At 39.4% G+C, this 27,983-nt stretch overlaps 3 protein-coding genes across 4 annotated transcripts; 2 read left to right on the top strand and 1 right to left on the bottom strand.

Annotated features, from left to right (window-relative positions):
- The first annotated feature begins 445 nt into the window (after nucleotides 1-445).
- Nucleotides 446-1,918, top strand: LOC143884582 (uncharacterized). Its single transcript, XM_077388231.1, has 3 exons — nucleotides 446-697; nucleotides 864-919; nucleotides 1,398-1,918. The coding sequence occupies exons 1-3, from the start codon at nucleotides 483-485 to the stop codon at nucleotides 1,766-1,768; spliced, it is 642 nt and encodes a 213-aa protein (XP_077244346.1). The 5' UTR covers nucleotides 446-482; the 3' UTR covers nucleotides 1,769-1,918.
- A 4,545-nt stretch (nucleotides 1,919-6,463) lies between these two features.
- On the top strand, nucleotides 6,464-10,053 carry LOC143883307 (uncharacterized). Of its 2 annotated transcripts, none has more exons than XM_077386655.1 (4): nucleotides 6,464-6,739; nucleotides 6,841-6,924; nucleotides 8,745-8,819; nucleotides 9,680-10,053. In XM_077386655.1, the coding sequence occupies exons 1-4, from the start codon at nucleotides 6,656-6,658 to the stop codon at nucleotides 9,881-9,883; spliced, it is 447 nt and encodes a 148-aa protein (XP_077242770.1). In that variant the 5' UTR covers nucleotides 6,464-6,655; the 3' UTR covers nucleotides 9,884-10,053. The 2 variants fall into 2 exon arrangements, with proteins under 2 accessions (XP_077242770.1, XP_077242771.1); XM_077386656.1 differs by lacking the exon at nucleotides 9,680-10,053 and adding an exon at nucleotides 9,006-9,142.
- Nucleotides 10,054-10,214: 161 nt separating this feature from the next.
- On the bottom strand, nucleotides 10,215-27,827 carry LOC143884584 (uncharacterized). Its single transcript, XM_077388232.1, has 3 exons — nucleotides 27,674-27,827; nucleotides 13,973-14,550; nucleotides 10,215-12,772 (listed from the first exon to the last, which is right to left on the bottom strand). Exon 3 carries the CDS (start codon nucleotides 12,705-12,707, stop codon nucleotides 10,737-10,739), a length of 1,971 nt encoding a protein of 656 aa, XP_077244347.1. The 5' UTR covers nucleotides 12,708-12,772; nucleotides 13,973-14,550; nucleotides 27,674-27,827; the 3' UTR covers nucleotides 10,215-10,736.
- Nucleotides 27,828-27,983: the final 156 nt, after the last annotated feature.

Here is a 27,983-nt window from a genome sequence, read left to right on the forward strand (position 1 = left end):
TGGGGTAGAACATGGTGCTGCCCTTGGTGTTTGATCAAAGGACAATCTTCTGTAAACTCAGTTGTTGTTGGATCAAATATCAAGGGTGGCACACCATCTAAAAACTTTATAAAAGGATGATAGTTGACCACAAGTCCAAGTCATCTGGGATTACTTTTTAGGAGGGTTACCTATGATCATACCGTAAATTAAAGGGCGATTAGTGAGATTTACCCACCCACGCGTTGGATAAAGATCACACCTGATAATCAGGGCCAAAAGTCCACAGCAATAGTCCACCAAAGTCCACATGGTGAGACATGAAATGTGGCAATACGAAAAAAGACCACGCCTGATGACGAGGCACCTCATGGGCCACGCTGCTTCCATGCACGTCTCTATAGCCCCACGTTTACAAGACTGTAAGAATTAACCGTCTTCCGTTTAACTACTTCAGATCATCGTTGTTGTTGATTAGAGCTTGGAAAAGAAAGAGGAGAAAAATGGCAAAAGGGGCTTTTTTACTAGTGTTCTTTTTGGTGTTATTGTCAATGGGTATGGTCCTTTGTTTGGAGAAAGCCAAGGAACATGTAAACTCTGAAGCCGAGAACATTAAGCAAAGTGCAGAAGAGATGAAGCATAAATCAGCAGAAACTATAGAGGGCGCAAAAGAGGGAGCCAAATCATGGACTGACTGGGCAGGACAGAAGATCTCAGAGTAAGTAGGGTTCCTTATCTGTGTTTTTTTTTTACCTTGGTGGGTTTTCTTAGAAATTCTTGTGTATTAGAGAAACCAGATGACTTACATGGATTAGAAGTACTCGAGGTCGTAATATTTGGGATGGTGAGTTTATTGTGGCTTATATTTTTCATTTGTTATGTAGGGGACTTGGGAGTGCAGCAGAGAAAACAAAGGACAAGGTCACTAACACTGCATCAGGTATGATATGAAACGTGCATTCATGAAATGATATTTGGTGGTGGTATTAAAATTCAATCATGCATCCTACTTATCCTCTTTGATATATCCCTAAGCCCTGTTCGTTTTGGATTTTGGGAATCGATTTTGAGGCCTGATTATTGGACCCGAAATTGCATTATTGGATCCATTAAACGTTATTTGCGTATGATCTTATATGCATATCGTCTTATTTGCACATAATTTTTACCCAAATAATGGGTACGATACTATATATTCTTTCTATTTTACTTACTGGCTTCCAAAATGGCCTTAATGTCCCGTTTACAAATAAGATCAAAGCCCTGCTTTGTATTTTGAGAACCGATTGTGAGTCCAAAACCGATTATTGGATTCACAATTAAACCTAAATTAAATAAGAATCGATTTTGGTACATACAAAGAGATCCCTTACATGTTTCCGCTGCTGGGGAATCTTCACTTGCTATTGTTGTTTCAGGACTAGGAAATGTTGCTTCTCAGAAGGCTAGTGAGACAGCAGGAAAGATGACAGAAGTGAAAGATCGAGCCGTAGATGCCGCAGGTGAGACTTATGAGGGCGCAAAACAAAAGGTTGAGGATAAATCGGGTCAGGCTTGTGAGGTTGCAAAACAAAAGCTTGAAGAAGAGAGAGATGAAGCAGCTCAGGCCTACGAGGAAGCCAAACGTAAGGTTGCCGAAGCTTACGAGAGCGCCAAAGAGAGCATTATGGAGAAGGCCAAGTCTAACTACGAGAAGGCCAAGGCTAACTACGAGGCTGCCAAAGAGAAGTTATTGAAGGCCACGGGCGTACACGGTTCTACCATGAACTTCAAGGATAGTGAGCTATGAGAGTATTATATGTTGCATGATCTGTAGATAATATGTGGGCCCGTGCACTTGTTTTTTTTTCTTTCTTGGATTACAGAGAAGTAATCGTTGTTATTGTAGTCTGAACCATATGTACTTAATTTTAGTAATACATGTATTCGTCTTCGTTTTTGTTGGTTTTTTACTTAAATTGAAGGATGTTATTCATGTTTGATTTGCATATCGATCTGATACCTATTGATTTTCTTTCTTTTTTGCAAGTTTGATCCTTTTCATTCAAATATATGAAAGACAGAAATTCATGTGAAATTTCTGGCCGCGTTTGAGTGCTTTGACTATCTACCTCCTTGAATTATTGTACTGCTATCTTTGTATTATCTTTGTTCCTTCAGGACCACCTCGGTTCTGTTTATATATATATATTATGTTGCCCTTTTCAAAAAAAAGAAATTCATGTGAAATTCTCGGTTATAACTTGACCACTCAAAGGATGCGAACTGGTTTTCAACGAAATTGTCTAAACCCGCTTTTTCCGGAGACAACAGCCACCTCAATGAATTAAATGAATAAGACAAAATCTCTTAAAAATAAAGAGATAAAAAGTTAAAAGAAAGAAGGAGAAAAAAAAAGTTGAAAGAGGGATCACGTTTTAGAAGTATTTTGTATTTTCCTTTTCTGTTTACTTGTTTCTCGGGAAAGGAAAAAGAAAATGTTTCCCGGGAATTTGACGTGGCATTAGGAAAAGAAATCCAGGGAATCTATGCAGGAAAAGGTTTTCCTAGACTGTTCACTTGCGCAGGAAAAGGTTTCCAAGGAAACTGTTTGCCCTTTTTTTGCACCAGTTTTTCAGGAAAACCAAATCCGCGTGTTTTTTGTCGGGCATAAAATCCCTTAAAGGGAGAAAAATGGGCTTTTCCATATCATTTTTTGACTTATTGCAGAAATTGCACATGTGCAATTCTATTTTCTCTGGAAAGCAGGTGAACACTAGAATTCTATCTTGTCAAGGAAAAAAGAGACTGTTTTTCAGGGATTTGCTTTCCAAGGAAGGCAAGTGAACAGAGCCTTTAAATGTAAAAGTGTAAATGAGAAGATAACATAATATTTTGTGTGTATCAATCGTAATGGGTTCAATCAAATAATTCTGACAAGAAGTTAATAAAGGAAATAATATTTAAATAGACAATAAATATTGAGAAATGATTTTAGCACTCAAATGTTTTGATAGGTAGCGAAAGCTTCTTGTCTTTTAGTATTTAAAGAGCTTTCAAAAGCTAACTAAAATCATATCCCCAAGGCCCAAGTATTGTATAAATATGGCATATTAAAAGGTGATTGAGCACGAATTAATTAGATAATAAATACAATATAACTATATAAGCCGTACCCAGGAGAAAATAAATCAGATAATCAAAGGAGTATCTTTCAATAAATATTAAATATTATGATCCAGGTATTTGCCAGTGTTGATCCTCAAAAGGCATTTCACGGATGAGCTGTTGCATGTGAGAGCAGCCACACAGACCTATACTGGGCCAGAATCTAGTGTATTTTATAACTACTCTTTTACACTACAAGAGGGTGGCACAAGGAAGAAAAAGGGACGAATATATCGTTCCCTATTAAAATGTTACTTGTCATTGCGTAGCATAAGTGGGGCTCACCATTTTACACTGCCATTTGGAAACAAGGATTTTGTAGGTTAGGATTGTAAAACCTTGGATTTTAAAAAGGTAAAAACGTGATTTTATAAAAAAAAATCTGGTATAGACATTTTAAGGATTGTAAAATCCAAGCTTTAGCTTGTCAAATCGAGGTTTTAGCATGTAGAATCTAGCAAAATCCATGTATCCAAACGGCCTTTCATGTTGTTCTCTACCCAATCCCATGTATATGGAGGCCCATCATTTTACACCCACGAGTGAGCCAATCACCTCCACCCAAATCATAGCATAGGTGAGGCCCACGATGTTTTGATGGGGTGGGACCTATGATCTCCGCCCAAGTCCATGCATAGGGCAGGGCACATTATAGTAAACCATGCATAGCATGGACCAAGTGCTAGCACCTTGGATTGATTGTGTTAGTGCGACTAGATGGTTAGGATATTCGAGGGCGCACGTTTTCAGCCCAAGATAAAGGGTATTGATGTACTAAGTACTAATAACAACACTTCCAAAAGACAAAAGAAAACCTCTTTCGGAGAGAGACGAAATATAGTCCACACTCTTACAAAACCCGAAACATATGGTCGGCAGAAGCCGACAAACCATCGCCCTTTTCGAAGCGAAGCGCTCTTACCACACCGTTGACCGCAACCAAACTGTAACGTTTCGACCGAAACGCGAAACCCAGTCGCGTATCGCTCATTTCCGATTCCGCCCCCATCGCCCTCGCAAACTCCCCGTTAACATCCGATAACATGAGCATCTTGCCACCAGCACCGAGACGCTCTCCCCATGCCTTCATGACGTGGACGTCGTTGACCGACACGCAAGCAATGACATCAACCCCCTTGGATTTGATCTCGTCAGCTTTTTCAATAAAACCCGGCACGAAGCTTCGGGAACAGCCCGGTACGAAAGCACCTGATGCCGATATGAGGACGATTTTCTTGCCTTTGGTGAGATCCGATACGGAGATGGTGTGGAGGGTGTCGTTTTGATCGAGATAGGAGAAGGTGGGGAAAGTTGGGAGCTTTTGGCCGAGGGAGATTGTTTGGGGGAGATGATGGGGATGGGCAGTGGGGATGGGTTTTGGGGGGAGTGGGGCCGGGCGGCCGTGGAGGAGGAGGAGAGAGGATTTGAAAGAGCGAGGAAGGTGGGTGTGAGGGTTCCATGAGATGGGTTTTGGATGAAGAGAGATGGGTAGAGAGATGTTGGAAGGATTGAAGGAGGAGAGAGAGGATAATGAAGATTGAGGGGAAGATGGGAAGGATGAGATTTCCATTGTGGAGAATGTGGCTGCTATGTTGTTTACAGGGGCGGCCATGAGAGAGAGAGAGAGAGAGAGAGAGATTGTTAGCATGAGGGGAATGGCATTTGGGTTTTAATGAGGATATGGGGTGTTTAAGGAAAGAAAATTATGGTGAAGGTTTTTTTTTTTTTTTTTTCTTTTGCTTGGGAGAAAAGAAAGCTCGTGCAATGTTTTTATCGAGGATGTCTAGAAATAGACAGTCTTTTTGTTATTTCTGGGTTATTAAAGCGCCTCATCGAATTTATCACTAGATTGTGCCAGCAATTTCATTTCGTACTTGAGACTGATTCACCTCCATAGCTATACCCGTCCGATTGGTTTGACGGACCAGATTAAAAGATGGTAACCTTAACCCATTTCTCTCGTTTAGGGCGGAGCACATGTTGTTCACTGATCCACTTTGAGTGGTTATTGCTCGTAATAATCGTCTCATCTTTAACTCAAATGTAAGAGCACTTGAGAAGCATGGCCTAACTTATGTTTATCAAGAGTATGGTGGTTCGAATTCAACAAGATCCTTAATCACTTTCCTTGACACCGTATTAAAACACACTACATTTTTTTAAACAGTGATTAAAATACAAAATACACTGTCTCATATTACAAAAAGGGATTTTTCAGTTTTTCTCTCATACTTGTTTGAGGTGATGCTTGCTGCAATGGTTTGTGATGAAGTTAGGAATCCTGCACTATAAGGGCTGTGTATGCGTGTCGTGGCGTTCCCATCTTGAAAAACATGGGTGGGGCCTACCTTGCTCAAAGATTTAAATAAATTAGTTGTTGACCAACCTTTCGTGTTGTTGCAGAGAGACACGGTTTGTATAGTGTTGTACTGGTTGTGGCTTCACAACCGGTGGAGGGGATATAGTTTTATATGGTGTGTGACCAACAAGTCCAGTATTTTTCGACTAGTGCAATAGGTTTTACTTCATAGGATGATCCAAACCGTTCATTTGTTAGAACCATAGGATGATCTATCCCTCCGATTTACAGAGAGTGACTACATTATGAAAATCTCTACATATCGTAGGGTTAGGATCATCCGATGGAAATGATTTTCGAGGTATGGTCTTTTTCTCCTTGTATCCCCTACCAATTGTGGTTTCACAACCGGTAGGGGATATCACTGCTCTAAATAAATCTTGGAAAAGTGATATATTAGTCCCCTTCTCTTCCCTGGCCCAGCCCCGTCTAGTGTATTTATGACTTCCCTTTTACACTAGGACGGGTGTCCCAAGTAAGAAAAAGCAACGAATATATCATTTGCCTACAAATAGTAATGCTAGGAGGCCTGTTTTAGACAACCTTGATGCAAGGCTGTCTTTGTGTGCAGGGTAGGAGATCACCTCTGCTCAATGGCTATCACTTTGGTTGGATCGGGTTGAGGCCAACCCTAGCCCAACCTGTGACAGCATTCCCTCAATCCTACCTGACCTGCTTCTAAATCTCTCAACCCCATCCCAACCCATCTAACCTGCTTTTGCTAAATCGGTTCGGGTTGAGTGCAGGTTTATATAGGGCCAAACAAAAAAATCGAAGAGAGAGAGAGTAACATAATAAAGAAATCAAGATAAAAATTAGAGGACAGAGGTCAGGTTCGTGTCGGTTCGGGTTGCCCAAGGCCTCAACCCAAACCCAACCCAACTCAACCAGGGGAAATGCCAAACCAACCTGAGCCAGAATTGGGTTGAATCCGTTTTTGTTTGGGTTGAGCCCGACCCAAGTTGCACTCCTTCTCAATTGACCCTCTCCTACTTCGAATTTATTTTCATATTTAATGATATGCGTTAGAAAGGCAGAAAGACTCGCAGAACAGAAACCAATGCATTCAAAAGCTTATCAAAAAATCCAAATTAGTAGGAGATAAGCTGTTTACACATTTCAAAGTTCAACGTTTAGAAAAGCAGAGAGTTACCCAAACAGGAATCCCAAATGGAGTTCCCATTTGTTCAAACTTCGATTGCCCCAATAAAGGAAATGGTGTTTGGCCATTCAAGGCTTCTAGCTTATGCAAACGTTTGTCTCTCTCTCTCTCTCTCTCTCTCTTTTCCTTGAAAATTTCTGAGGTTAATTGGATTTGTCTTTTTTTTAATCTCCAAACCTTTCACTTCTTGAAGATAAATCCAGATTTGAGGGAGTTGTTGGAGATAAATCAGAGAAAGGAGAGGTTTCAAAGGGACTGGAAATATATTCCCCGATTGGTATGAGCTGCAAGGCCCATTTCTGTTTCTAATGAGTTGCATGTTCTGATGAGATCAAACATCAGAGTTTGTTTTTGAATGCTTTTATGTTTTAATGCTTCTTGAAGAAGTGTTTCTATGTATTAATGCTTCCTACGTCTTCTTTTTTTATATCATGAGCATTGTATTGGCCTTTTATTCCTTTTTTTTTTTGTTGAAATCATGTAACAGAGTATGTTGGTGAATGCTTCTATGTTTTAATGATGCCTTTGCGATTGAACTCCAAATCTTATAACATATAACCTGTTTATGCACAAGTTCAGAACTTGGGTTTTCTGTTTGCTGAATCCAATCAACATTGAACTTCAATGATTTTTATTTGGTACAGTAGGATTAAGTGGCTTGGGGTTTTCTGTTTTCTGAATTAGTTATGCAATTGTGTAACTAATCATTCAATGATTTTCTGTTTGGTGCAGTAGGATTCGGTGTAAGATAACTCATTCATTGGAAAATTCATAAACTAATTAGTCATTTCTAGCTGCAGAACCCATGTAAGAATTCTATGTAGCAATCTCCCTGTGTTTCTATGTAGCAACCTTCATTCCATAGGGATCTGTGTGTTGAGAAAGGCCATGATTTTGCTTTCGTCCTTTGCATCTTGATTACCATACCAATCTTGCAACCCTTTATTGTGTGTGCAGCATCCACAAATTAACCATTTTCTGTAACCCATGCCTTCATTCAATGGGAACCAACCGATTCTTTTCCCAACACTCCATATTTTTTAGCTTACATTTATCTTTAATTGAAGCTTCTCCCTTAATTTTATTTTCACTTCAGATATAATGTCTAATAACTAAAATTTCATCAAACATGTACAATGAAAAATGCTATACTTGACTTAGATTTCTTAGTAAAGAATGACTTACAACAGCAACTTCCCTGAATCCTGTGAACCAGGGGAGGGGATCTTGCTTTAGACCATAAATGGCTGGCTACATTTGGTGACAACCCATAACTTATATTCTACAGGAATGCACGTTGACCCATAACTTGATTCCCTGAATCCTCTCAATGTCGCTTTTGTGACAAAGATATAAGTCTCATCATAAAAGTTGTCTAAATAGAAGAAAGCAGCTTCCTAGCAAGCTCACATACAAACTGTTGAAGATCATGCTTAGGAATAGGCATTTAATTAATCCAATTGCAAAGGGCCAATGACCATAACTTCTTGCCAATAGCCAAATGCAGCTGTCACTCCATCTTCACCCGTTCTCATGGCATTCATGGTTGTGTTTTTGCAATTTTTACTAGCAAAGGAATTCTAGTCCCAAAAAATTGCACGGATATTCTGAGCTAGGTTTGGATTTCTGTCCTTATTTTGTTATTATTTGTTGATTTTGCTTATTTTTGCTGGCTATCTCTTTCATTTCGGCACAATTTCTTTATTCCTCTCTTTCTTAGGGCTTTTGTTCTTTTGCCCGTTCGCACGGAATTTCTTACTAGTATAAAATATAGAGGAGCTTCTTTTGTTTTATGTTTAGGCTCTGAGAGAGATGGAAAGACCAGCTTGGCTTCAAGGGTTGCTTACAGAGAAATTCTTTTAAGGTTGTGAGACCCATGACGCATGGCAGAAGAGAGCAAAACATCTTTTGTATGGAATGCTGTAAAAGCATATGCCATAAATGTGTTACTTGTCATCATTCTCATCCTCTTCTTTAGGTTCAAGGGAGAATCTTGCTAACATACACTCAGAAGTATACAAAAAAAAATAAAAAATTAGCGGATATTTGAATTAACAGTATGGAGGCACTTAATCTTTTTTTTATTATGTTTAACAGGTGAGGAAAGATGACAAACTCACAGCTGTTGAATTAAAAGATATTCAAAAGCTCATGAACTACTCTTCTATCAAGGTATGATAATTTTGGGAATAAAAGGCATATACTAATGATATTGATGAAGAGTTTAAGACTTTGGAAATGTGATTTCTATTTGAGTCAATTTGTGGCATTCCTACACGATCAACAATGCCAGTGTATATTAATATTTTTGATGGGTACTTTTCTAATATGCTATCAATTTGAATCCATGTGTTGCAGTCCTACAAAATCAAACATATCAAACATGAAGATGTAGTGTACTTTGGATCAAAATGAAATACCAATACGTATCAAAGGCCCAGAAAATATCTGTCTCACTTGTGGTAGGGTTCTCAAAAAACCATTCCAGTTTTGCTCCCTCTCCTACAAGGTCAGATTCCACATACTCCTCAACCATTACTTAGTGTGTTATTGGATGGATGAATAATACATTGATATCACCAAAGAATTTGTGTGTACGCTTATCCCCACTCATTATGGTCAAACACTATTAAGTTGGTCGTGAGAACCCCACTTGGCTAGTATTAATCCTGATCAGTAGTTGCGATGAGCATATATGCAAACTATTTGATGTATATACCCTACATATTACTGTAAGAGGAGTATTATTATAAATCAAGACTACAAATACCATTCCCCTTTTCTTTTTGCTTTCTCTTATTACTATCTATTGCTATTATTAGCTTAATGGTTATAAACTTAAGCACGACTTAGGATTTTTTTATTTTTTTATACATATTGAACGATTCTCAATTTACGGCTCGGGTTTATATTGTATGACCTTAACTTATTATTGCATTTGGCTGAATTTATTAGTGAATTTTGTGTACTTCCTTGATATTGTTTTAGCCATAATTAATGTTTAGTTTAATAATCTTTTTTTTGAATGGTAGGAATTCATTAAAAGAAGGGAAAACCGAGACAGTCAAGCCCAAAGTACAAGAGTGAAAAAGAGAAAAGAAAATAGAAAGGAAAAATACAATTACGGAGGGAGGAAATCAAACAACTCCAAACTAAGCCTATCCACCCCTCCTCGAGCAGATAGAATATGTGGAGTCAGGAGAAGACCTATCGATCATGTTACACAAGTTCGATAAATCCAACTTTTCATCTTCACAGGTCGAGGGGCTTCAAGAAGGCGTTGGCTCTTCAAGATTAAAGTATAAAAACTCTATTTAAACTTTATATTTTTTTTGGTTATTAGAATTTTGTATTTTGGTTTTGCTTTTTTCTTTTCATTTAGCAAATGTTTGGTTGCTTTGGGAGATTTAGATGGAATAATTTTCGGATTCCAACACTTTGTCTCTCTTATATATCTCACAATGTACATTCCTACAGGAGAGAGAGAGAGAGAGAGAGAGAGAGAGAGAGAGAGAGAGAGAGAGAGAGAGAGAGAGAGAGAGAGAGAGCATATCAAATCACAACAAAAGAACAAAGAAGCCATGGGAAGAGCTCCTTACTGTGACAAAAGTTAATAAAGGCCCATGGTCATCTAAAGAAGATGCCACGCTCAAGGCCTACATCGAGCAACATGGCACTGGAGGCAACTAGATCGCTCTTCCGCAGAAGATCGATATGAACAATAGCCAACTCGTTACCGGTTTGAAGATTATTACATTGTCTTGGTTCACCTAGCTTCTGTTTTGGATGTTGCTTCTCATGATCTAAAGGTCTCTCTTGGCATCTGCCTTTACTGTGTGTGCCTCTTTTAGATTTTTCAACTTTCCTCTTTTAGATTTTCTCATATTCTTTTGTGAATCCAACGCTTGTCTCCATGTAGTTTGCTAAAATCCCAATTTAATTAATAAAGAAGTAGCACATAGTGACAAATTAGTTAAAGAATGGAGAAAACTTAGTAAGCTGTATAATGCTCAATTACCTTATTTAAAAACATTCTCTTTTGCAATTCTCTTGGTTCTCAAATATTGTATGTAATTATCTATCTAATGCTCACAGAAATGAGAGTAAGGAGAAATGATGATGGTCCTTTCTGAAGGAGAGGACGGGTTCCTCCCTCTCTCCTCCATCTTCTACTCTCTTCCCTTTTCTTGCATGCACCAGTGACACCGCCGGTGCCTGAGTCTGTCCATCGTTGAACCAAGTCTCATTCACCACACCCAATTCACTCCTCAACAGCTTTTCCTTGGCCAGCCACCTTTGAATCTTCCCTGACGTGGTCTTTGGAACACTCCCACTCTTAACCAGCACCACTAACCTAACTCGGATCTTCTCATGCTTCAAAACAGCCTCCTTAATCCTTTTCGATATACCTCTATAAAGCCCAACACCACCTTCTCTTTGTAACTCTGCAACCACGACGATCATCTTCGAAATCTCGAATACGGCAATGCAGCCTCCTCTCAAATGATCAGGGCAACTCTTATAAGCTGTAGTCTCAAGATAATGAGGATGGAATTGCAACTTATCGCTTATTTTAATCATATCAGAAGCTCTACCAGTCACAAATAGATACCTCTCTTCTCCTCTAACAATTCCTCTATCTCCTGTTCTCACAAAGTTCCCACTTACACTTCCTCTAACCCTAGCTTGGAACACCTCTCTAGTTAAAGAAGGGTATCCCAAGTAACCATCGGCATTGCTTGGAGAACAAACCCATATTTCTCCTTCAATCCCGTCTTCCACCGGCTCGCATGTCTCTTCATTAACAACAATAATCTTCATCTCTTCTTCTTCTTCTTGGCCTTCTGTTAATGAGGAACCCAACCTTGCACTGGGTAAAAGCCTGTTGTAGGATGGAATGTTTGGGAAATTCCCAGACTCCCCAATACTTCTCCAAGCAGTAGAGACAAAGGTGCAGTTTTCTGCCAACCCATAAGATGGAGAGATAGAAGAAGGGTGCAACCCGACGCATGCGAATTTGTCACTGAATTCTTTGACATCGGTTCGATAGATGGGCTCGTTGATGAGGACTAAATTTGTCATACTACCCAGTTTTAGAGGAAGACCGGCTTGATCAACTCCACCCCTTTTGACAACAAGAGGTAAAGCAAAGGATGGGACTGGAGTACAAGTGGCCTCAAACTCAGTTATCAGCTCTAACCAGAATCTTGGCCTGTTTACAAAGGTGGTCGGAGAGGTGAGCACACAAGTTGCTCCTGAGACAATGGTCAGCAGTAAAAACATGAGGCCACAGTCATGGTACTGAGGCAACCATGACATGATCACACTACTAGGTTGAAGATCATAGGCCTTCCTCGCAGTTCGGACGTTATGAGCAGCCGATCCAGCTGTTACAAGCACCGGCTTTGGGATTCCGGTGGCGCCAGATGTGTATTGAATCAGATACAGTTCATTGGGCTTACACCCAGAATAAGTTGATGAATTCATACTTGAATAATTACCATCTTGTTCAAAATCCTCAACAGAGAGCCATTGAATATTTTGTAACAATTGAGAGAGTTGGGTATCATTAGAGGAAAAAGATATATATTGGTGGATGCTAGCAATGTAAGCTCTATCAGCAACGGCTACTTTGGGCTTGGTTTGAAGGAGGACTCTAATGAGATGGTGGTAGTTATCTTTGGTGGATTTGAAGGAAGGCCCAGGAGGAAAGATGGGCACACTCAAAAGGCCTGCTCTCTGGCAAGAGAAGAGGATCTTAACTAGATCGAGGCCTGGCGAGCTTAGGATTAGAACTGTGTCACCTCTTTGGCATGATATGAGGAGCTGATCAGCAATGGATTGAACGGATGAATTAAGTTGGGCATAGGTGATTGCGCTTCTGTTTGCGTTGTCTTCAGCCCATATGAAGGCGGGCTTGGACCGAAAGGCCCGTTGGCTGGCCCACATTGGGAGGTAGAGATCCACGACGGGTTGATCAGGAAAACAAGGATCGTAATTCTCGTAGCACACGTTCTGCCTAGAAAGACCGTTCTGGGAAATGGCAATCCTGGTACCCATAACTGGAATGGAGATAGCTTGAGAGGACAAAGAGAAGAAAGATGAAAGATGTAGAAGCCCAAAACCTGCCCATGAATGAAGTTCATATTGTCAGTTTATATACCTAAGTATTTGTATATAATAATTTAGCAGTGAAAAGGAAAGCCCAGATCACACAAAGGGGTAACGACGATCAACACATATTCTGGGAGAATATCCCACTCGTTACTATTTTGTATGCAGTAATAAATAAACAAAGGGATATTTGATTTCATTGTTCGCAATCTCCAAAGGAATACAATGTGTGGTGTGCAGAATATGCTGAGGGACTAACAGTGTTGTGAGCTGCCATAGTCTATAATTCCAAGCGGAGTACTCAAGGAGACAAATTAAACCTTTGTTTTTGGTCTTGGTTGATTGTTTACATCCCCCCCGCATAAATTTGAGAAAGGGACAGCAACATCCCGTTGTTGTACCGGATAAGGTGGAAGAAGTGACATGGATCGAATCCCAAACATAATATATGGTATTGGATAGGTGGACCCCATCTTTAATTAATCCAGACCATCCATTTACGTCCGTATCTTGGATCGACTATGATAAAAAAAAACTCCCTCTGGGTCTCTGGTCCAATGATCCTAACCATTCTATTAAATGTATTTTGATAGTTCATTGTGCAGATTTTTTTTTTGTATGCAGCTTGTGGTTGGTTGCATGACCAAATCATGTTTCGCTGCATGGAAGATCCAAGGTGGGCACTCTTTTTTTTTTCGTAGAGAACCAAGATCGGTGAGAAGTTGGGGCCACCAATCCACTACTGGTTCACCCTGGGCATGCAACATTGGATCGATCATTCTTCGAAATTCAATAGCTGAAAGAGGTAGGGCAAGATGCAATAAGAGTGAGGGTGAGCAAAAGTGTGCATGCATTGTCTGATTGTGTCTAATTACTTTCGATGCTTCAAACAGCGATGAAGGTTTTAAAGAAGCTACATTTTAATGCCATCTTTCGTTAGCGAGGAATTTATTTTCTTAACCAAAGATTTTATATGGTGCCCGACCGTCAAACAACAAGGGCGGAGAGACAGAGAACCCCTCCACCCTTGATTTCTGATGCAGCTGAAGCCCCTTTTTTGACTTTTTGCTGGATCGGAAATCAAGGGCGGGAGTTTTCTCTCCTACTCAAGCCTTCTTTTATTGTTAAACAAAGTTTTATTCGCTCAATGGCAATTAGAAAAGGGAAATGATTTGCACCCCCCGCGCTCCCGAAACGGATAAAATCCCCACCTTTAACGGTTTCTGTGAGAATGGTTCACTGCTTGAGGATAAATTCACCCCCTTTAACGTTTTTCTTTGCCTTTGAAGAGCATCCAAGGAAAAGGCAATCCATTGAACCCAAAAGTTCCAATCCGCATGGCCAAAAGTATACGTAGTGCGACTAGCTGTGCTATTCGTGCTCGATACATTCCACGGAACACCATGCAGTGTGGCCAATTGCTTTCCAGACAAACAGAAGTACAAACTGACACCAATCCTATGGAGATAATAGGATAATAACAAGAAAATGTTTAAATCAAATAGGAGTATAAAAGAACTTACTTTTCTAATGTATTAGAGAGAAAGAGAGAGAGTTAAGCAAATTGGCCTGGAACAAGGATCCCTGAACCAAAAAGAGGAGAATGTTGTCCAAATGATTTCCGTCTTCAGTCTATAGGAATTTGGATAATCTTTCCCAGCAGCTGATACATGGGTACATTACAACATCACCTTAAATGTGGATTTGCTTGTGTTCATGTTGACTGTAACAGGAAGGCTTGGACCATCTATGGCTTCAGTCAATCAGTCGCGGTTGTTCGAACAAAGACCTGATACAGAAAATGATCATCATTCCTTTGGGTTTCGGCAGTCAAGTAATTAAGAAGACATTTGACTGAGCATGGTGCTATGAAAGGGACATTTCAGAAAAAATTGCTAAGACATCAGTAAGAGTTCTCCAAGGATATGATAGGAATCTGAAACAGCCTTTAAAGTGTATCAAAGAAGATACCAATGACTGAATTTCAAAGCCCAAATTTTGATGAAGAATTTGCTGTGGGGCCCATATAGTAGATTCCCGAGTTATAAGGGTCATTGAAACTTTTTTTTAAGATAATTTTTTTATTAATGGCCGTAATCAGGTTGCATTAACAGTGACAAGGCATCCCACCAATGCAAATAACACATACAGCAAAATGCCAAACAACTACAATCAATACCCATTGATATGCCCCATTTCAGCTAACCAGAAACAGTTCAATTCTGATCAAATGCATTGCAGCAGTCCAGACAACCCCAGACCTATACTATATATGAGCAGAAAAACAATAAAGCTTCCTCAATCCAGCACCTGTTTGAGTCACTTATTTGAAACTATGAAGCTCCCACAGCAACAGGTACCTATGACAGAATCTATGTTAATTCTGCTAGACTGATGACACAATTTTTTTAGAGGTAACAGAACTATTATAAACTATAATCCAATGATACAGGTAAGGGGAAAAGGCATCCCCCAATGTAATGGTATACAGAAAACTCAAAAATCCCATAGCCTACCCCCTGTTAATACAATTTCAGTGAAGGATGCTACACTTCTAGACTGAAACCACAACCTGCCCAATATGTTGACAACAGAGCAGCATCTGCTTCCAATACGAAAATAACAGGGGACAAACACCTTCGGCCAACTTCCATGGACCAGCATCTTTATTGCAGGTCCATTAAATAGCATTGGATGAATCTCCTTCCACAATCAAGGGGGCACTATAATTTTCAGCATGTCATTTTAGCCCACATTGCAAAGCCTTTGCCTCAGCTTCGTTTGCATCACATACCCCTGCCAGTCCTGAGTACGGCATTATTTTTCTTCCATTATTGGTTTGAGTCATGGAAACAGCCTCTCTGCAAAGCAAGGGTAAGGCTGCATACATCTAGCCCTCCCCAGACCCCACAATGGCGGGAGCCTCATGCACTGGGACACGCCCTTATTGTCTCGAATCAAGCCGCCAATCCCCGCTCTACCCAGGTTTCCCTTTGAGCTTCCATCGAAGTTGAGCTTTACCCACCCAGCAGGAGGAGACCATCGTTATCTCACTATTTTTTTTCCTTTGTTTCAGCTGTTACTACTTTCCAATTCCTTACGATTTCACCAACATTATACCATGGCGTACCTTTTCCACACATGCACCAAAGGATAAGATCAATCTTGATATCGGCGATTAGTTTTCCCCAACTTCTCAATTTATCTTCAAAGATGCGGTTGTTCTGTTATCCATGCATGGTAAGAGAAAGGGCAATGAATCAGCATGTGATCCAATGATTCCTCATTGTTCTTGCAAAGGACCCATCGGCTTGCAAGGAGCACTTTCCTTCTTCGTAGTTGCTCTCACAAGTGTTTACCTTTCTCCTTACAACCGGCCATGCAAAGGCCACCACACTAGGTGGGGCCCTAGATTTCCAAACCCCATGGAACCGAAAGAACCATACTTGGACCCTTTGCATTAACCAGATCCTGTAGCGACTTCCTACTACTAAGCCTGAGCCACCTGTTAGTTCACGCAACTCACTTAAGTAAATCAACAGAGCCCACTTAATCCTTACAATCAAGAAAAAAGGGGCACAGTTCGTGGGTTTTTATTTAGAGTCCTTCTTGGTTAAAGTTCATTAGCAGTTCGTATTTTAGTGAATCTTTAATCGATGTTTTAGCCTATCAAGAGTACTAATTAGTCTCGTCTATGTGGCAAAATATGATTTGATTTTTACATTTTAGAGATGTGAGTAGCGGTGGAGTCCAACAAACCACAACCACTTCGTCGTGGGATTTGATTGAAATCTATATAAGTAGGCCTTTGGCCCTTATGAGAGACATGATGGATGAAGTTTCAGACTGTTGCATCCCTTCCATGCTTTAGAATGAGATGCTTCAACCCTAGGAGTGATTCCTAGGAACCCTAGAGCTACGTATGTTCTTTTCCTTCCCTCTCTTCTTGATTTCCTCTTTATACTAGTTTCTTGAGTTTACTCAGACCTTTAATCTGTTGTGATTGTTGGTCAAGAACCAGCCGATAGCCCCTATTATTCAGACCACTTTCCCCAACCTATCTTCCTAGCCTTTGCATAACCGACAGACCCCGCCCTACTCCTTTCTTGACCTTTCCATAAATGCAAGAGAGTCCCAAATCTTATAGGAATAGCCCCCACGCCACCCACTACTAGTTTTCCCCAATTTCTCAATTTATCTTCGAAGATGCGGTTGTTCTGTTATCTCCGTATATGCCATACAATCACGTAGAGAACCAACCGCCACACCGCCTCACCTAAAGGTCCTCCCCCTCCATTCCAAAATGACTTGCTTGATGGATCTTGGGAGCGGCTAGAATATTCCGAAGCTCTTTATGCTGCAGTTCCATGAATGGTAAGAGAAAGGGCAATGAACCAGCATGTGATCCAATGATTCCTCATTGTTCTTGCAAAGGACACATCGGCTTGCAAGGAGCACTTTCCTTCTTCGTAGTCGCTCACAAGTGTTTACCTTTCTCTTCACGACTAGCCATGCAAAGGCCACCACACTAGGTGGGGCACTAGATTTCCGAACCCCATGGAACCGAAACAACCATACTTGGACCCTTTGCATTAACCAGATCATGTAGCCACTTCCTACTACTAAGCCCGAGCTACCTGTTAGTTCATGCAACTCACTTAAGTAAATCAAGAGGGCCCACTTAAACCTTACAATCAAGAACAAAGGGACACAGTTCGTGGGTTTTTATTTAGAGTCATGCTTAGTTAAAGTTTATTAGCAGTTCGTATTTTTGTGAATCTATAATCCATGTTTTAGCCTAACAAGAGTCCTAATTAGTCTTGGCTATGTGGCAAAATATGATTTGATTTTATATTTTAGAGATTTGAGTGGCGGTGGAATCCAACAAACCACAACCACTTCGTCGTGGGATTTGATTGAAATCTATATATTTAGGCCTTTGGGCCTTTTGAGAGACATGATGGATGAAGTTTCAGACTGTTGCAGCCCTTGCATACATTAGAATGAGATGCTTCAACCCTAGGAGTGATTCCTAGGCACCCTAGAGCTATTCTATGTTCCTTTCCTTCCCTCTCTTCTTGATTTCTTCTTTATACTTGTTTGTTGATTTTATGTAGACCTTTAATTTGTTGCGATTGTTGGTCAAGAACCAGCCGATCGCCCCTATTATTCCTACCACTTCCCCCAACCTAGCTTTCTAGCCTTTGCGTAGTCAATAGACCCAGCCCTACTCCTTTCTTGACCTTTTCTTAAATCCAGGAGAGTCCCAAATCTTATAGGAATAATACCCACCCACCCACACGCGCGCGCGCTATTGGCCGTGCAAAGGCCACCGCCCTATAGATGTCCAAATCCCATGGAACTGAAACAACCATACTGAAACCCTTTGCATTAACCAGATCCTGTAGTCACTTCCTACTACTAAGGCCAAGCTACCTGTTAGTTCACTCAACTCACTTAAGTAAATCAAGAGGGCCCACTTAAACCTTACAATCAAGAGAAAAACTGAAAAGGGACACAGTTCGTGGGTTTTTATCTAGAGTCTTGCTTAGTTAAAGTTTATTAACAGTTCGTATTTTAGTGAATTTATAATCCATGTTTTAGCCTGTCAAGAGTCCTAATTACTTAATTAGCCTCATCTATGTGGCAAAATATGATTTGTTTTTACATTTAGAGATGTGAGTAGCAGTAGGGTCCAAAAAAGGATAGAAACCAGTCCTATCCTTTTTTTCCTGAAAAAAGATGGCATTGATGAGATAAGATTAGAAATGCACTTCAAGGGGGAGGGGTGTAAAAGATTGCTCCATATAAAAGGATTCGCTATAAGCTCCCAATTTGGCTAAACGATCAGCCAAATCATTGGCGCTTTTAGGATTCAGAGAGAGAGAAAACAGCATAAAAGCAGAGATCTTTGATCTCAACAATGAGATTGGCTATTCTCCATGGATAGTTGCTCATACATTTGACCCACAACATAGTATTAGATGAATCACTTTCTACTTCCATTCTTCCCTCCATCTGACTAGTGAATATAGTCAAACCACGATGAATGCTCGAACCTCTGTGGCATTGGAAAATAAGAATAAGGCCAGCAAATGAGAAGATGATGTCGCTAGAACAATTCCTAAAAATGCCTCTAATACATATCTTGCATGGGTTACCAAGACAGCAACCGTCAAAATTGAGTTTGATGACGTTTCCAGGAGGGGGTTCTCATCTTCATATCACTTTATTTTTTAGAACATTACCTCTCAAGAATGTGTCCTGATTTCGAATAATGTGAACGATTGATGTTGAAGAGACCAAGAAACCACTATGATCCTGATGTTCCAAAGTATCCAATTGAGGTAGGAGACTTTACCTTCAAACGTGCACTTATTCCTCTCCTTCCAAATGACCGCAAAATGATTGAGGTGCCATAACAATAAGCCAAAGAGCCTATACCTGTTATTCTCCAACTCCACAGCACCTCTCGAATTGCTTTAGGAAGACCCAACTAATCCCGTACCAGCTTAAAACTTGATCCCAAATGTAAGAAGCTACTCTACAACGAATGAAGAGATGTGAAATGGATTCCTCTTCTATTGTGCAGAGATAACATATATTTGACAAGTGCCGGTCTTTTACCCTGTCTAGAGTATCATTTTGTTTAGGGCCGTCATCCAATAAAAAGCCTGAATTCTTGGTGGAACAAGAGGTCTCCAAATTTTTTACAAAGGAAAAAAAGGCCATAGGATCACCCAAAAACTGAAATAGCGATTTGACTGAGAAAATACCACATGGTTTTAAGGCCCAAATCCTACGATCAAACCAATCCGCCGGGTTGTAGAGCACTTCCAATCTACAAAGAAGGATAGTATAGCAATTAAGTTCATGGTTTGAAAGGTTATCATACAACACCCACGCACCCCACTCGGGGGGGCGGGGGGGGAGGTGGCATAGTGCGACTTCAGGACTTCCAAAGACTACTATTTCTGATAGGGATGTAAAGTTTAAAGGTTATTCTGTGGAAGTTGCTCAACATGAAGTTAGAGTTCTCTTCTGGCTTTCATCCACAAATCGACGGACAGACAGAGGTTGTTAATAGAAGCCATGGTTTTAAATTTCGACCGAAATCCAGTCAAGACCGAAACCGAAATTTAGGAATTTCGGGAAATGTTGTTTTTTCATTTTTTTACAAGATTTCGGCCGAAATTTCTGTAAAAAAAATGAAATTTCGTTTTTTATTACCGGATTTTGGCTGAAATTTCAGGATTTTGGCCGAAATTTCAGTTTCGGCCAAGGCTGAAATTGGGGCTTTGGAGATTTTCTAAAGATGCAATGCATATTACAAACACTTAGTTGGTGATCATGTGAATAAGTGGGACCGGACTTTATTAATGGCTGGATTTTAGTGTCAAGTCATTCTGCCAACAGCTCTCACCTTGCACGGGATCTTCGCAGGCGGCCAAAGTGTGGACCATACCTGGTCCTCCCAGGGTTTGCACATTCGGTTGGACAGAAGTTCTAGACAAGATTCTTACAGTTAACCATGTGAAAAGTCGTCGTATGTTGATCGTAGACCATTGTTCTCTTTGTATTGAGGCTGGGGAAACGGTGGATATCTGCTCTTGCATTGCAAGACCGTTCGCTATGTGTGGAGTAGGATTCTCCATCGGTTTGGCTTGAGTTGGGTTTTCCCTGCTCATTTGGCAGATCTTATTAGCAGTCGGGTGTTCTCCTCATGTATAAAGAGAGGCAAGATACAATGGAATATTTCTTTGTTGGCCACAGTTTGGTCATTGTGGAATGAAAGAAATAATAGAGCCTTCGAGGGACCTTGGCTATTGCTTTGACTATTTCTTCGGCTAAATGCCTCCCCATGTTTAAATTCATCTCCGCACATGACCTATGGTACGGATGGAGGGAGGTTTGTTATTGTGGTGATCGCATCAAGCAGGTTGGACCTCAATGGTGTAACTGTCCTCCATCAAATGGTTTTTTTAAACTTAACTTTGACGAATCTAGCCTTGGTAACCTTGGGCCGTCAGCGATTGGAGGTCTCCTTAGAGATGAGGTGGGGGCTACGATTTGGGCTTTCTCTGGTTCGATTGGTTTTGCTGATTCTAATGAGGCGGAAGTTAGAGCGGCTCTTCAGGGTCTCAGATTAGTTGAGTCCATTGCCTTAACTAAGGTAATAGTGGAGGGTGACTCACTAAACGTCATTGGGTGGTTGAAGGGTAGCAAGCCCTACCCTTGGAAATTTGCTTGCTGGATCGATGAGATTAGGGATTGCATTGGGGGGTCAGAGGTAATTTTTCAACAAGTTAAATGGTACGCTAATGCAGAAGCGGGTAGGCTAGCCAGGGATGGAGTAGCGAGACAGGAGCTCGAGCTTTTCGATTTTCTCCCCCCACGACTGTCTGGTTTTGTTAGCATTGTCCTTTCCTCTTCTTGTTGTCACTATCTCTGTGCTGACAGTATCGGTTGGCCTTGTATATCTGTTTCTTGCTATTAATGATACTTTATCATTCAAAAAAATTTACAATAGTTGAGTCAATAGACTCAGGAGTAGGACCATAGGGGTCCTATTTGAGTTGTTACTAGCATCCCAGCATGGAGGCCTACTGACCTCATATCTTTACTGCCATAAGCAAAGATTGGCATAGAAGTTGAAGGATTTGCTAGGCACATGTATGAGTTGCATGATGATGTTCGCAGGAGAATTTCCCTTAGCAATCAAGCCATCAGAGGCATTCCCGACCCGAGCTCCTACTAAAAGGCATCAAGGTTTTGGGTTTCGGGTTTCAATACACGTTTTGGTTGTGGCGGAAATGGAAACATGCCAGTTTCGAATGAAAATTTCAATGAAAATCCTGTAAATCACAGAAACATACAAAAACATATGCAGACGATGGACATTTAAGATGAAAGTTCAGTACGAAAAACCAGAGTTATGATTTTGGCTTAGAAATGTATTTTGGTTTCAATATACATTTTGACGGGGAATACATTTTGACGGGGACAGAAATGAAAATATTTCAGTTGTTTCATGCTGGTTTCGGTGGAAATTTTAAACCATGTTCCTAGGAATCCTAGAGTGATTCTAGGTTTTTTTCCTTCCCTCTCTTCTTGATTTCCTCTTATTCATATATGTTTATTGATTTTGTTTAGATCTTTAGTTGTTGTGGCTGTTGAGCAAGAACCACCCGATCACCCCCATTATCCCCACCACTTTCATCTTCATAGCCTTTGCATAGCCGAAAACCCCAACCCTGCCCTTCCTTGACCTCTTCTTGATCTATCCATACATCCAAGAGATAGTCTCAAACCATATATCAACAGTCCAAAATCCTACCACCCACAGTATAAAACCCCTTCTCATCCAATCGACCATCATAAACCAGTCCCAACAGTCTATTCAATAGGTCACAACCATAGTTAGCAAAACTTCGGTTTAAATGCCGTTTTTTAGGTTCACCGTTTAATACTTAGTTTAAAACTTGCGCCGTCAATTAGTTATCGACCTTATGGCGGCGTACTCCTTCTGACAAGCGAATAAGCCAGATGAGGACCTTTGGTAGCAGGTCACAAACTTAGATAGGGGGTGGTGAGGATCAGATGAGCTAGACCAGACAGCTCGCGTAGAAAGAGAACATCACCGCTATAGCAGTTATCCAACTATGGACGTGATTGATCAAACAGAGGCGCCTCTACTGTTTCTAGATGATAATAGGATGGTTGTGTTGGGGTTGGGGTTGTGTTAAACTCCGCAGGTTGGCTGGTTGGAAGGATTGCTTTCTGTAAAAAAAACTCCATTTTTTTGGGAAAACATTTAAAACATGTTTTAAATGTATTAAACCTGTGTCATTAAAAAAAATAATGGGTCATTAAAAAAACAAATAATACCCATTTTTTCAAACTTTCTAATGTTACCCCTATGCTATATTTTGTAAATGACAAAATTTTAAACGTATTAAATACGTTTTCTTCGTGTTTATGTGTATTTGACCCTTTTTTTTTTCAAATCAATAACGTATTAAACTCGAATTTTTCCTGTCCCAATTTTTTTTTTTTGCAGAATCAAGTTTTGCTAACTATGATCCCAAGTCCCAATAGTCTTACTCGATCAGTCACAAACAATCCACCAATTGGTTACCCAAACCCTTCATATATAAGACAAACAAGCTCAAGAAACACCTGCACTTGAGAGTAGAAAACTACCCTGCACAATTACAAGAGATACAAAGGATTGAGTCATTCCAAGTAACCAACTCCACACCCCACTGAAGACAACCACAGATCACTTCGAGTAAAGAAATAGTTCGATTTTGGTCGTTTCTCTCCTAATTTTTGGTTCAAGTGTAGAATTGGAAAATATGATGAAATAACTGAACAATGAAGCAGGTGACGATGGCTATCATTATCGTTTTGACAGAATGGAGTTCAAAGACCGGAAGAAAGTGCAACAACAATAATTATAGTCCCATAAGATAAATGTAAACATGTTGTTCCAATATAAGATGGTTTTTTTGTGGCCTAGCATTAGTATGAGAGGTTTTTATTAACAACAGCAGACATACTGCATGCTATACCAAAACCACATTCATAAAGGGAGGACAAATTCACTCATCAATTATAGTAACCATACATCTGAGCTGGCATTGCCAGAACTGAGAACTCAGACTTTGTCTGCTCAACCAAGGGAAATCATGGCATTTGTTCACTTATACTGAGAAATTGCTTCATGTATCATGGTAGTTCCTTAGTTGTCGAATTCATTTTGTTTCGTCAGAATCGAACGAAACATTTCATTTTGTTTAGGAATCTGGAACAACTTCCAGTTCCGAAGTGTACCGATCAAAATTTTGTTCTGATCCAGAGCATTTTGGTGTGATTAGTTTGTACCACCTTAATCCGGACGAAACAGGCTGAACCTGTTTCGTCCTGAAGATCATATTTTTTAAAAACAATTACAGTTATGCCTTCAAAAGTCAAGTTTTTCCTTTTTGACTGTTTACCCATATTTATATCTATGTTTTACCATTTTATAGCCATTTGAAGGACACTTATATCTTTTTGCCTCCCCAAACTAAAAAAAACCTGCATAAACCCATCTAAGCAAACGAAACATTTCACTTTGTTTAGGAATCTGGAACAACTTCCAGTTCCGAAGTGTACTGATCAAAATTTCGTTCTGATCCGGACCATTTTGGTGTGATTAGTTTGTACCACCCTAATCCGGACGAAAATGGCTGAACCTGTTTTGTCCGGAAGATCATATTTTTTGAAAACAGTTACAGTGATGCCTTCAAAAGTCAAGTTTTTCCTTTTTTACTGTTTACCCATATTTATATCTATTTTTTACTGTTTTATAGCCATTTGAAGGGCATTTATATCCTTTTGCCTCCCCAAACTAAAAAAAACCTGCATAAACCCATCTAAGCCCCCATTTTCTTCACTTCTATACACTATTTTTTTTAGTTTCTTCTACTTTACTGCCATTAAGTTGACATATTAGCAATTTTTTGTGTTTGTTAATTTGTTTCTAGAGATGAGGGGTACCACTACTTCGAGTACAATAATCCGGCTTATGACAGCTACTACAAGGAAATGACTTATGTTTGAACAAAGGAATATAATTTGTAACATTCCTAGCATTTTTTGTGATTAATTTTTTTTCGTTTCATTGATGTATTGCAATAAATTTGATGTTTTATGTAATAAAATGTGTATTTTTGTTAAATGTGGTTGGTAAAATGGTTTCTTATATTTTTCTAATTATTTCTTATTTTTTGAATTTTTAACTTTTTAACTATAAAAAAAATCTCTGGTCATAGCATCTTTTCCGAAACAAAACACCATAACATGCCACTAAACAAAATGAAATGCTAAATGAAACGGTATTGACAACTAATGTAGTTGGAGACGAAGACAAATTTGCAGATATATGCTCTTTATTTCTAATAAAACCCAGCACAAGATGAAGACTAATTTGCAGATGTCTGCTCTTTATTTCTAATAAAACCTGGCACGAGAAAGATATTGTTCAAATTAATTAAACTAACCTTGGCACACATATAAGTAGTTCCCATGCCCAAAAGCTTACAAAGTAAAATTAACAGGATATGACCAGTAGTTGAAACCTATATTACCAGAATATAGGTAAGTACATAGTACATCACAAGTGGCAAAACACCAAATTTGACACAAAAACAATCCACGATCAACAATAGATAGATCACAAACCCTAAAACCAATCATTAGCTCAAATATTGACTGCATGTAACAGCTTGCTTCTGCTTTGACACACGGAAATTCAGCAGGACGTGTGACTGTGTCGTGACACTTTACTTTTATACATATAATCCTGAAGAAAGAGGGCTATTTAACATGTCTAATGATTGATGCCTAGAACAACCAGAGGTGTTTAAAAAACTATTGTTCAACTACAACAAAAGAGTTTTAGCTAAGAAGCTACCACCCAATACCCTCGCAAGGATCTAATGTTCCAAGGTTACCCCAAGAGTTATGGGGCCCCTTGCAGTGTAGATACTGAAATGTTTATTAATGATCTGTTAATGGGAAAGAGTTCCATAAGATCAAGATATATAGTTGGGGCTCTAATAATTAATGCTCCATCAATTTGTGATCTCTTATCTCTTATTGGTCAGACCATAACTAGCATTGTTCCAATGCTGATAATTTATACTCTTGTTTCTAATTTATACTCATATAAAAATCCAATGATATAAAATATAATAGAGTACCTTCTTAGAAAACATTGTTTAGACTACATGCAAGTGAACAATAACATCTTTCAAAGTATACACAGTATGTAAGTAAATACTATATTTAAAACCTTAACCGAAACTAAACTTGTAGGTGTATTAGTAGTATACTATATCAGTATGTGTTACATTTACATATCTATATTCATATGAATTGCATTTGAAATGTAATATATGTATTATTTATGCGTATTTTATGAATTAGATATGTACTGAATCATCATAGATGTGCAACAACGCATGTCACTAGGTGTTTATGTTGTTAAACCATTATTAATGGTTGTCTTGCTCATGTGATGGTTTCTAAGTGTGTATTTGTACTTATTCTACCATTTCTTGAAGTTTCATCTTAAAATTCTATCATATGTTTCCGTGATTTTACCAGATTTCCTCCGAAATTTCCAACCAAAACTGAAAATGTTCATGATAACCGACACCAAAACCTAACTTTAAAACCTTGGTATCAATAAGCAATAAGACAACAGATTGTTGTGTCAAGTAAACATGAGTTCTACCTGTCAGACCAGCACAATTTGTTTTTCTAGACCTTTATTATGTCAACATGGTCAATATCTAATTTGTTATGAACTAAATAATACTCTATTTGCCAATCAGCAAAGGGAAACCCCATAAGGAAAACAGCACCTCCTAAAGTAAAGGCCACAACCTATTCAAATTAGGAAAACCAGTTCAGTTTAGCCCGGAAACCTTCTTCTTCTTTTTTAATAGGTAAAAGGATATTTATTAATGTAAGTGATATTACCAGTTAGTGAGGAACCTATCACGCCCTAAGGGTGATACAAAAGAATAATTGACAAGCCCCCAGAAGCTCATATAGAGTACAAATCTGGCATGCACAACTAGAGCATTATGCTATTACTCATGGTCCATCGTATGCTAGAATATCCACCTTAGTATTACATTCACTATAAACGTGGGTAATGCATCTAAATCTAACCTCAAAATGGTTACATTCACTATAAATGTTCGTAATGCATCTAAATCTAACCTCAAAATGGGAACATTCTAGAAGCAATGAAATGAAGCTTCTTGAGCTGCACTTAGAGGAAATGCAACTGTAGCCTCCCACACATATAATTGGGATCTTGTAGAGCAAAGTAAAGTAGACAGGTTGATGTGGAGGGATGTCATAGCTCAAGTATTAATCAGACGACATAGCAAGGAAAGTATAGATGCTTCAAAATAACCAGACACCCATGAAAAGATGAAACCATTGGGTCTTAATGGTTTCGCTGGAGCCAATCAGTTATTGATATACAACCTCTCCACATAATTCCACATTAATGCCACAAACTATCTTTTTACTTTCGTCTCTGCATTTCAGAATTCAGATACCAACTTGATAAAATAAATCTACACAACCAATGACCTACCAAGATGCATGAGGGTCCCAGCAATAAGATCAGGAACCACAGGTTCATCACCGTACACCTCAAAATCCCTTAAAATAATAAGAGAATTTTCATTTTTTTGGGGTTGAAATGGGTCTTGAAACTATTTTTTAATAAGAGAATTTTCATTAAGTAAAAAACATATTAAGTATTTAAGTTTTGGGACCATTAACCCACTTAAAGATACAACTAAATTAAATGAGTATATGCACAAATTTGTTTCCCCAAAGTATGGGAAACAACTTGAATGCCCATCTGCTAAAATGACACCAAAAACTCTCACTGAAAACTCGAGTAATCATTCATAGAGAATGCCCCTTATTTAGGGAGTTTTTATATGGTGCCCGACCGTCAAGTCCCTTGGGGGTGGTACAACCCGTGATGTTTGATCCAACAGCAGCTCGCTTTTTAAGAGGCTGTTGTTGGATCAAACATCAAGGGTGGTTTTATCATACCATCCACACGGAACTTGACGGTCGGGCACCATATAATTTCTCTTATTTAGATAATGGACCACATTGAGAAAAACAGGTTCCGTAATGTGCTTCATAGAAGACGGTATCTAACTAGCAATTTAAGATCATCTTCAAAGTATTTGCCTCTGTATAACTCCAAACTAAACAGGAAGACAGAGCAACTACACGGGCCAAAAATTACAACCTCAATACTGCAAATAGGTAATAAATTACACACCAGCCACTTGCCTAGAAAAAGATTCCTCAAGTCTTACCACTAAAGCAGCTTTTGACCATCCCAAATGCAACTTTCAAGTCAAATTGTAGCTGCATGAATTTCCAACTTATGGTGTCACTCCTGCTCTAGACTCAACCCAAGATTCTTCAGGCCCTAAAACAGCTAACTTTGTACTTTTGTGGCTGCTCATGACCATGTGACTCTGAAGTCTTCGTTGAAGTCTCTGCAAGTCCCAAAAAGTCCACGGGAGTCTTAGAGGGTGTTCTTAGAAATGATAGTGAGGAGGTGATTTGGGCCTTTGCGGGTGCCATTGATGCTAATGAAGCGGAGGTTAGAGTGGTGTATCT

Source organism: Tasmannia lanceolata, unplaced genomic scaffold, assembly GCF_043159265.1.
Source record: "Tasmannia lanceolata isolate RefF3 unplaced genomic scaffold, GAP_Taslan_0.1 ptg000008l, whole genome shotgun sequence".
NCBI lineage: Eukaryota > Viridiplantae > Streptophyta > Magnoliopsida > Canellales > Winteraceae > Tasmannia > Tasmannia lanceolata.